Source organism: Pseudogymnoascus verrucosus (genome assembly GCF_001662655.1).
Source record: "Pseudogymnoascus verrucosus strain UAMH 10579 unplaced genomic scaffold scaffold_18, whole genome shotgun sequence".
Lineage (NCBI taxonomy): Eukaryota > Fungi > Ascomycota > Leotiomycetes > Thelebolales > Thelebolaceae > Pseudogymnoascus > Pseudogymnoascus verrucosus.
Window position 1 is genome coordinate 112 of NW_017263669.1, and position 10,812 is coordinate 10,923.

At 50.6% G+C, this 10,812-nt stretch overlaps 2 protein-coding genes across 2 annotated transcripts; one reads left to right on the forward strand and one right to left on the reverse strand.

Annotated features, from left to right (window-relative positions):
- Window positions 1-822: 822 nt before the first annotated feature.
- On the forward strand, window positions 823-5,300 carry VE01_04603 (uncharacterized protein; the record flags this gene model as incomplete). Its single annotated transcript, XM_018274074.1, has 2 exons — window positions 823-1,035; window positions 1,221-5,300. 2 exons carry the CDS (start codon window positions 823-825, stop codon window positions 5,298-5,300), a joined length of 4,293 nt encoding a protein of 1,430 aa, XP_018131052.1.
- A 205-nt stretch (window positions 5,301-5,505) lies between these two features.
- On the reverse strand, window positions 5,506-7,735 carry VE01_04604 (uncharacterized protein). Its single transcript, XM_018274075.2, has 2 exons — window positions 7,411-7,735; window positions 5,506-7,358 (listed from the first exon to the last, which is right to left on the reverse strand). The coding sequence occupies exons 1-2, from the start codon at window positions 7,642-7,644 to the stop codon at window positions 5,832-5,834; spliced, it is 1,761 nt and encodes a 586-aa protein (XP_018130959.1). The 5' UTR covers window positions 7,645-7,735; the 3' UTR covers window positions 5,506-5,831.
- Between the last annotated feature and the right edge of the window lie 3,077 nt (window positions 7,736-10,812).

Consider the following 10,812-nt stretch of genomic DNA (forward strand, 5'->3'; position numbering starts at 1 on the left):
GTAGTACTCTGAGTAGTACTCGGGCAACACTGTTATTAATTTATAGACCCCGGGATTTTATTTGATCAAAGGTTCTACAATACATGTTAACATGCAGTAGAAGTTCTCACATGACAAAGCCTTGATAATATCCGTCATGGTGCACCTTTTAACGTCAGAACTGCAAACTCCAACGCCGAGACCATGGAAATTTAGTTCTGTTTTGGGGTTGTTCAAGAATCTCCTCTTACGTGACTGCCTCACCCAACTCCTATTCCAGAAGTGCAACTACCTTCACAACGATAAATTTCCTTCGACACAACAAACACCCAAAACATCACTCACAGCTCCTTGTTCATGGCTTTTTAATTAGCACCACATAACACACACGACCTTTTGTGTCTCAATCAAGACAAGAAATGCCTTTGCAAATGACAAAAAGCACCATCCAAGGTTCATTGTGGACGCTTTGTTCCGAACTTTGAACTGTGTCAAAACCCCTGAACCACAACAACATGGATTCACCACTTCCACCAACGCTAGTTGAGGACCAGCGACACTTTCTTGACTCTCCAGATGTATTTCAACTATCCTCGCCATTGTTTGACCACAAAAGAAATTCGCTACCCACTCGCCGCCTCATAGATTTTGAACCGCTTGGGGAACCTAACACATCATATCAACATGGTCCAGACTCGCCGGGTTGGAGACAGGAACAACGTCGTCATTCCCTGCATGCCTCTCAATCATCTCCGGCGTTGCTTGATCATAGAAGATATTTGCTGCCCGCTCGCCGCCTCATCGATTTTGAACCGCTCAGGGAACCTAATACAGCATATCAACATGGCCGAGACTCGCCGGATTGGGGACAGGAACAACCTCCTGATTACCTATATGCGTCTCAATCATCCCCGGCTTTGCTTGATCATAGAAGATATTTGCTACCCGTCCGCCGTCTTATTGATTTCGAACCGCTTAGGCAACCCAACACTGGATATCAGCACGGCCGAGACTCGCCGCCTTGGGGTCAGCCACTACCTCTTCATCATCCCATACGTGCGTCTCAATCCTCTCCGGCATTGCGTGATCATAGCATATATTTGCTACCCGTTCGCCGTCTTATCGATTTCGAACCACTTTGGCAAGCCAACACTGTATATGAACATGGCCGAGACTCGCCGGTTTGGGGACAACTTCTCGATCACTCGGAAGCACAAGAGCTGCTATCATTTCAATATCAGGACGACACTTTCCTAACAGCTCGCCGCCTTTACGATATTGAGCTAGTCAGTCAACCTAGCGTATCATCTCTATCTGATCGAAGCTGGCCAGATTGGGGGAAAGAGCCATTTTTTCAATTGCCAGATGCAACAGGAGTGGTTCCGCGAGAATGGTATGCGCCGGAATTTCAGATTGTCTACTCCAATGGGTGGATTAATGCGATACCCGTTCGCCCGTTGGGCTATGACTGGACCATGCTACCTGTCCAGCCCTCTCAATATGACAGAGACTCCCTAGTCAGCGAAGATTCTGAACCCCTACCCATTAATGGACTTGGTTCATTAAAAGATCCTCAAAAGTACAAATGGCTAAGGGCCCATCACAGATCGATGTCAATTGAGCGTGCTTGTAAGGCCTGGGAATATGAGTTAAGAAACGGTGACCCGAACTCAGATCCAATCGATGCCGACACCAAGAGCCTCTTTGGCTCACTCGAAAGATTGGAAACGAGCTTCGTGGAGAATCAGCCAGGGATAGACGCACCACAAGAATCGTTTGTTAAACAGCCACCTAAACGGTACAAAATCAGTGAGATGCCTCAAGACGATCTGCAATCGAAAACATCGGAAAAAGCCGACAAAGAGGAGTTGCCTTTCTGGCTTGGACCTAGGTTGGGTATTCGTTTGCCGCCGGGCATGGTAAACCTGGCCGCGCCGCACATCCCGCATTATCTAGTGCGTACACTCGAAGATCCGCTCAGGTTTCTCCCTTCAAAGCTTCGGTTCAAGAGGAATTTCCCATTCAAAAATGTCATTCCAAAGAAAGGTCAAATCGGCCTCCATCCAGCTTTCCGTACCGCCGCACCAGAAATCATTCTCCAGGCAGAAAGGGATCTCGAACTTGCCAAAGAACGTCAGTTCCAAACTCCGGAGGAAGCATGGAGGTCTCCTATTATAGGTGAATTCGACGGCGATACTGGGAGAGAGCCCCTGTGGGAATATCCACGGACCACAGCTTCTGATGGTGGAAGTCTCACCAGCGAGCTCGACGCTCTTGACCAGTTTATGTGGGGGGAATATCCGTTCACCTCAGTTTCCCAGCGTGGAAGTCTCACCGACGACGAGCTTCAAGGTTTGGACCAGTTGATACCGGAAACCCACAGTCGCAGTGCCGATGAAGGGAGCTTCATCTCAGTGTTCTTCGACCAGGCAGAGGCATTGGCCGATGTAGAAGAAGTCACAATGTTGTCCGACGGAACTGAGGCATTCCCAGCTGTAGACGAAGCCATAATGTTTTCGAACGAATTCATGGAATCTCCAGACACAGGCCCCATCACAATGTTCCCTGGCCGAGACATCGAACTCGACCAAGGCCCAATATCTTCGGATCATGTCATGCAATCCCCTATGGTAGGACCTGTCTCGATGGAATCTCCCATTGGAAACCAAGCCGCAACGGTTGAGCATGAAGGCTCGGAGAGTTCAATTGAAGGCCAGGAGTCAGGTTACTACTTTGGCCAAGGCATGGAATACATCACTGGGGAAATATCTTTGCCGGCTGATCCCAATGCGGCCCCATCATACCCTCCTCCATCGCATAAAAATACCTACCCAGAATCGCCGTCGCTCTCGAAGAGACATCTCCGCAAAGGCACAGAATCTCCCATTGAGGACGAAGACTCAGTATTTTCAGTCCTTGAAATGGCATATCGCAAACCAAACTGTGCTCCAATAGTTTCTGACCAAGACACGGAACATCAGATTGAAGGCCAAGACCAAGAGGAAACGTCCTCTGGCGAAAGCATCGAATCATCATTCGTATTGCATGAGGATCTCCCTATCATCAGGTGGTTATACGGCTACTGGGATGAGGACTCAGAGCCAGAGGGCCAGCCCTCCTCATTGAAGCAAGTTGATAAGGACAGAGACCGCTTTAAGCGCAATAGTGCAGACTTTGCCCGTCTTCCACCTATTGATTTTACCAAACCCTACAACGACTTCTGCAAAACCCAATTTGGTTCACTGCTAACCGGCGGTGGCTTGCAAGATTACAAACTTGCCGACGAAAAGAAGGTTGAGAAAAGGACGGAAGTAGCTGATGATCCGCTAGAGACAACCGAGGTTTATTGGCCCCAAGAACACGAGGCGCACATGCGAGAACTCTTCGCAGAGATTGAGCTGGAGGGTGCCACACGGATCTTGACAACTTGGCAAGAAGTGTATGTAGAGCGAGGGGAAGAGGGGGAAACCAAAGAGGAAGGAGCCCAAGAGAAGCAAACTGAGACCGCTTTGGAAGACAGCAAGGAAAACAAAACGCAAGAGCTGGCTGTTCTACTAGAACAAAAGTATTCACAGGTGAAGAGCTGGTTTGGAGGATTCACCACCAGGGAGGGAAATAAAAAGGAGCGAAGAAAATCCCAGGCCGCTGAGCCGGAGCCGAAAGGTAAACTAATGGGCTGGATTGGAGGATTAACTAGCGCAAGGGAGAAACCAACCCTTGAATCATTCGGAGACAGTTCCGGATCTGTACCCCCAGGACCCGCTGATCAATTGGTGCGAAAGAATTCCAAGAGGGTATCCTGGCTTGGAGGATCGCCTGCGAAGAAGCAAAAGCAAACCGAGGAAGTATTCGGGGATAGCCAGGAGAAGATAGAGACAGAGCTTATCCATCCATTGGAGAGAAAGGGATCGAAACGGAGGAGTTGGTTTGCAGGCCATTCTACTAAAAAGCAGGAGCAAACCGAGGAAGTGCTTGGGGACAGCCAGGAAAAGACAGATCCAGGGGTTGCTCAACCATTGGAGCGAAAGCGTTCAAAGCGGGCAAGCTGGTTTGGAGGACATCCTGCTGAGAAAGAGGTACGAACTTCGGAAGATAGCTATGAAATGTTAATCCAAGAGGAAGTTCATCCATTGGAGCGGAAGGGATCGAAACGGAGGAGTTGGTTGCCAGGACATATCGCTGAGAAGGAAGAACAAACTAAACCAGATTCAGAAGACAGCAAGTTAACTCCAGCGTCTGTACATCCACTGGAGCGAAAGGGCTCGAAGCGAAGGAGTTGGCTTCCAGGACATTCCGCCGAGATGGAGCTACAAACTTCAGAGGATAGCCACGGAAAGACAGCCCAGGGGAATGTTCAACCACTAGAGCGAAAGGGTTCGAAGCAGAGGAGTTGGCTTCCAAGACATCCCCCTGAGAGGGAGGTACAGACTTCAGATGATAGCCACGGAAAGATAATCCAGGAGAATGTTCAACCACTTGAGCGAAAGGCTTCAAAGCGGAGGAGTTGGTTTCTTGGACATAATATTGAAAAGGAAGACCAAACCCAACGCCGTTCGGAAGACAGCTATGGAAAGTCTACCCAAGCATCTGCCAATCCACTGGAACGGAAGGCTTCAAAGCGAAGGAGCTGGTTCCCAGGACATCCCTCCCGGAAGGAAGGTCAAATCAAAGGAGATTCAGGAGAAAGCTGTGGAATGTCAACCCAAGCGTCTCTCAATCTGCTGGAACGGAAGGCCTCCAAGCGAAGGAGTTGGTTTCCAAGGAGTTCCACCGAGAAGGAGGTACGAAGTTCAGAAGACAGCCATGGGAAGTCAACTCAAGGCTCTGGTAACCCACTGGAGCGGAAGGCTTCGAAACGGAGGAGCTGGTTTGGAATGGTACCCCCGGAGAACGAGGAGCCAACCGAAGATGCTTTGGAAGGCAACGATGAAAACTTACCTCAGGGACCTGTTACTCCATTAGAGCGAAAACGCTCAAAACGAAGGAGTTGGTTTGGAATAACACCTGCTAAGAAGACCGAACAAACCCAAGAAGACTTCGACGGCAGTAAGGAAGAGATAACCCAGGGAACAGCGGAACCATCAGAGCAAATTCTAGCGAAGCGGGCGAGCTGGCTGGGAGGATTGAATACACAGAAAGAGAAACAAACTAAGAAAGTCCCAGATGACAGTCAGGACAAGATAACTCAGGGACCAGCAGATCATCCAGAGCGAAAGCATAGGAAGAGGGCGAGCTTGTTTGGATTACCCAGCGAGAAAGAGAAGACCGAGCAGGAAAATCAAGAGGAGCGGAAACGGAAGCGGAGCACCTGGTTTGTTTAAGTAGTTCTGAGGTTGAGAGAAGGGTTGTAAATGGAAGAAAAACAGGAAGATAAATATGTCAATGATGGCAGTGTAAAATTTGAGACTTGTCACAAGAAAAAAGCAGGCAAAGATGTAAGACGAAACTCAGATAGTGGAGTTGTCTTTCTATGAATGAAAAATATTTATCATAAATCGTAAACCCCAGAATCTACGTCTAGTAGAAACCCCGAGTATATATGTGATGATGTAGTTATCAATATTTGGCCGCAGCCTAAATAGGGTGAACCCCCTGTCCCCATGAGATATGCCCAAGGGTATCCGGCAACCAATGTTGTAGTGCCCATTTTTATAGTTGAAAATTAGGTGCACACCGAGTCCTGCACACGTCCCTCTTGTGCGTGTTGAACCAAATGCCGCAAAACCCACAGAACAGAACAGAACAGTAAGGAAATGAAATAAACGCCCCCGCAACCCCATGAACCAGTTGTAAAGCAAACATGGTATGACAAAAGTAATTGAAAACAAGAAGCCAGCCTCAGGAGGCCGCATTCAGGGGGCAAATTGCGCCCAATCTACCGCATCTGTGGCATCGTATCCCATCATTCCCGTATCGGGGAAGGTCATCGCAGTGTTCGCTAGGTGAACGTTGGTATTGAAATCTATCAATGGAGCAGCATAAGAGCCCGTAGCGCCGAACTGGTAGTTATTCGCAGACATATCTACCACAGGCATATCCGTGAATAGTGGTGGCGGAGGCATGTGTGAAGCATCAAACGCAGAGATCTTGGGCGTGGAGTGGAAGCTGCCAAGAGGCTCAAGCAGCAATGCTGCTGAAGGTGCATTCTCCACAAGTGCAGCGACGTGTGGTTCAAATCCCCAATCTCCGACCCAATCCTTCATCGTCGCTCGACACTTGAAGTGTGACGCAAGGTGCTCCGCGCGCCCAGACCATGTAGTGAAAGTAGCACTGCAGAAGCCGCAGCGAGACCTAACGTTGCCCACTTCCGACTTCCAGGCTTCCATTCGTGCGTTGATCTTGCACTCGTGGGTAAGCCGGAGATGCTGTTGGAAGTGATCTTTACGATAGAACGTGCGCTCTGACGGTTCCTTCATCTGGCACGCCGAGAAGTTGTGTGTCTCTAAGTGCTGCTTGGTTGGGTTTGGAAGATCGCAGAATGCGCACAGTGGGCTGATCGCGGAATCAATGATTCCGCCCGAGAGACAACAGACCCAAGTCTCCAGGCTCAAATGCTGGGACTTTTCATGGCGCTGCCAGTCGTGTTTGGTCGCGAATGTGGAGTCTGGACAAAACGTGCATTGGAATGGGCGGGCCTTTGCCTTGGCAGTAGGCTTTGGCGGCTTGCTTGGGTTGACCCTACGGCGACGACGGTCTCCGGCACTGATGTGGCTGTACGGGAGCTTGAGCGACGAGTATGAGAAGGACGTCTGATCCGAAAGGGACGAGCCCCCCAGGGTGCTAGTCAATCCAGTCTCATAACTAGCCATTGACTGGGCAAAGTAAGAGTCATTGTGAGAAAAGGTTGTGATCGAACGCGCAGCGTCGTAGTTATTAGGCTTCGAACTGGCCTGCTCGGGGCCAAAGAGAGCCGAAGGATAGTAGTCAAACTCTTCGTCAATAGGATCGAACAGCTTCAGCTGATTGTCCTCACAAACGGCCAAAATGACGGGTGGAGAAACGGCTTCGAGTTCGATAGGAGTGACCTTCCATCGATCAAGGGGGTTCATTTCTCCGAACGAGCGCTGTTTGGTAGGTGCACCAGCTGCCTGCTTCTGGTTGGCACGAGCCCGATTCTTCCTGCGCGTGTTGGCCAGCCACAGCGATATCTGCGAGCGTTTCAGCCCGCTCATGGTGACGAGTTCATCCTTCTCCTCGCTCGTAGGATAAGGGTTCTCTCGGTGCTCATGATACCAAGTCCTGAGAATGCTACGGGCCTCTTTCGAGAACCGACATCCTCCAGAACCAATGCGGCCACTGGGGCACTGCTCCGCGTTCTCCTCTTCGCCACAGTTGTCACCGGAAGTGGCAGATGGGGTAGATGAGTGATCGGATGAACCCTGAATCATGTTAGACGCAACGGACCAATTGATACTCGAGACCTATTCTCACCTGGGCAACCCAGCGGGATGCGTTGCGGCACAAATCAAGTTCGCTGCCCCTGTTGGAAGAGATGCTAAGACCGCGGTTCTCAATTTCACACGATTCTAGCTCATCATCCTCAGGCCAATTAATGTCATCAAATAGATAATCGTCCATGCGGTGGTTAGCACGAGGCTTCGACGATGGCGGTGGCTCTGTGGATTCAGGCTTCGCAGCGCTTCGTCGTTGTTGGAAAATGGTCATCCTGGCGGTTTCCTGAAAGGCCTTTCCGTGAGATAACTTTGATCCACGGATTTCAGGATTCAAGAAACATGGAAAGAGGAAGAAAGGAAAGTCATCGATAGAGCGGGAAGTAAAGAATGGTAGTCATCCACATGCAGCCTCGCTGCTTACATAAGCTAATGGCGGGGATATACGACCCCGATCAGGACAAGCTCCACGCCTTCCCATTTACACATCACGTGCTGACTACTGATTGTGACAATTCTGACAATCTATCGGTGAGAAGATACGCCGAGCATCGGAGGTTTCGTCGGGCTCCTTGGCAGAATGCTTGATGAACATCATTTCGATTCTAATATCAAAATTATACTCCGTATATTATACTGAGATATCTAAATTTAAAGGGCATGATATTTAATCCCAATTTTAGTATCTACAAGTAAAGAGGCAAAATAAATTGGATGCATGGCACTCCCCATATCCCCGCTCAAACTCGACACGCCTAATTGAGAAGAAGAGACAGCTTCCAAGGGCACACAAACATCAAAACTGATATCCCCCCGGATGTTTCCAAACTTCCACGCGCAGAAGGTATCTGGAATACAGAAACGTGTTTGCACGGCACCCTACATCATTACACACAAACGTGGAAAACCAGCTAGGAAAGACCTGGCAATCAGTGCTACTCCTACCTGCCAAGGATGATAATCCATGACCACACGCACCGCCAAACTAGTAAAGATCCCTGGCTCCTCGATCGATCATCGATCAATGTGTGTGTATGCGTCTGTCTATTTCCTATATCTTAAATACACATTCCTTTCCACAAATATCCAAAGATAGATCCAGATACTGCTTGCTGGCCTCACCGCTCCTGAGTGAACATGCATGTTCATCCCAATCCCCTCACCGGCGCCCGCCGGCTACCGCTCATATCTCAATCCAGGTCACTGGCACGGCATATCGATCTAGCGTCTATCAACCCACGGGCCCTTGCAGCTTGAGCCGTCTCTGAAACTTCAGAAGCTGTTGGAAGAGATAGCCAGTTGTAGGACGATATGCCCTAGACAATGTTATCTAGCACCAGTACCATAAACCCCCGCATCTGGAAACCAGCCACTGACTCCCCTCCTATATATAACTGCCGAGTCCCCCAACACAACTCAAAACCACGGCTCACAGCATCAAGATCGACGCCCGCATCTCAAAACAACATCGGCCGAGCAAAGCCGTACATCGCCACCGTACCTGACAGAAAGCTGCCGTGTCAGTCTTCCGCTTCTGGACTCAAGAGCTTAATCCCCCCTTGAACAAGTCTGTCTCACACGGCCAATATGTCAGGACCTGCAGCACTCTGCATCCAGGAGCGGCTCTTCAAATGCCCTTCCCGCCACGGCGGGTCGCCAATCTGTCATAACAGGGGACGGCATTTATCTGCCCCAGCCCAGCTGAATCGCCCACCTCGGTAAGATGCATATCGAGGGCCCGCTCTCACATCACGAGATATAACCCGCGCGACAGACTTGCGATATCGATCGACAACACCAATCTGTCATAGACGTTGGATCTGCGCCTCCTCTCTCTCTTACAAGGTATCCCAAGGCTTCGAGCAACGCTACAGAGGACAAGGATCGTTTCACCGTCGTAGCACGACCACACACCCCTACCCACCACGCGCTCGCTCGTGCATCCCACCAGTACAGCAGCCGCCCGCCCCTTGTCCACGACATCGATCTGCCGCACACAATTACACACCACATCCCATCCACCATGGGTCCAAGTCGCAGCACATTGTGCGACCACCCCCTCCTAATGCTGCTTGCCTCCAGAGAGAGTTCTAGAACCACACACACCGCACTTTCAACCGCGCGCACGAGGCCCACCTGCGATCGGAAGGAACGCTGTTAAGGGTAAGAAGGCTATGCATGGCAAGTCATACGTCAATGGGCTCCCTCACCCATCCCCCAAGGTTGTAGAAACGGTCTGGCTGGCCTGGTCCCCAACAACGTCCGTACGACCCCCCTAGATACAGCATCTCGATCCATACCCCCCCGGAAGGGGAAGAGGTCTCAGATCTCGATCCCTCACAAATCCCCCCATCCCACCACCCGCATCATCTCAACCTATCCTGTACGAGCTCGCGTCGTAGTTGCATCGTTACACCGCATCAGCCACCAGCCAGTCTGCGGGGAAGCGAACTCCGGTGGGCGGACGACGTACATACGTCACGGGTACTATCCTGGCTGGTTGGGGTTTGCGGTAGACGCAGGACAGGGTCTCGAATTCGATTTTTTTCCCCCTAACTGTTGCGTTGTTTTTGCTGTTATCGTGGTGGCGAAAAATCAAGGGGAAAAAAACGTTGAGAGTGGTTGAGGTGGGGGGGAGAGGGGGGGGCGGGCCCGGTACTGGGGGCGTGTTAGGAAGGTGGACGGCGGGACGGGAGGGTCGCAGGGCTGGGCAGCAGCAGAGTAATGCAAAGCAAGCAAGCAAGACAATGGAGACCCTGGATTGATGTTGATTGAACCTGTGAATTTTCGGTTGACTTGACTTGACCTGAGATGAACAAGACAGAAATCTAAAAAGCGCCGTGGGGACGTCTAATTCTTGTAAGGAAAACAGTGTGTGTGTGCGGAGAACGAACTGCAGGAAGGGTGGTGGTTTGAACAATGCTGGAACGACTGGCACCAAACAATGCATCAGACCTCCCTCGCAACCCATCCTATCATTCTACGCCCACACAGAAAAAGAGAAACACAACAAAGAAATCCCAAACCCCCATATTCCCATCCCATTCCCATTCCCATCCGTTATCCCTCCCACCCCAGTCTATGCCATTGACGCCCATCCCATGACCCGAAAACAAAGAAACCCCTCCCACCTTCCCAGAAAAATCCGAACAACAATGCCCCCCCCCACCACCGAAACATGAAAAGAGAAAGCCCAAGCCCAAAACTTCAAAACTTTTTTTTTGCGGAGACCCCGGAGAAAGCGCTGAAGGAGGATGGGGGTGATGAACCGTCTAGTGCTGACAATTGAGCGAAACAAGTAGATTCGTGGCGTCGTGGTGCTGAAACAGAGGCGCGAGGACGGTTGCGCACAGACGATCTGGGCGGCAGCGGAGTTCTGGAAAACTGGTCAGTGGGTGTGCCGGATATGATACGCGGTAGGGAAGGGGGGCGGGTGAGACGT

Excerpts from the sequence above, each read along its gene's own strand:
- VE01_04604 (XM_018274075.2), bottom strand. The coding sequence starts at position 7,644 with ATGACCATTTTCCAACAACGACGAAGCGCTGCGAAGCCTGAATCCACA. Across the intron at positions 7,359-7,410 it reads CATCCCGCTGGGTTGCCCAG|GGTTCATCCGATCACTCATC; the intron begins GTGAGAATAGGT and ends AACATGATTCAG.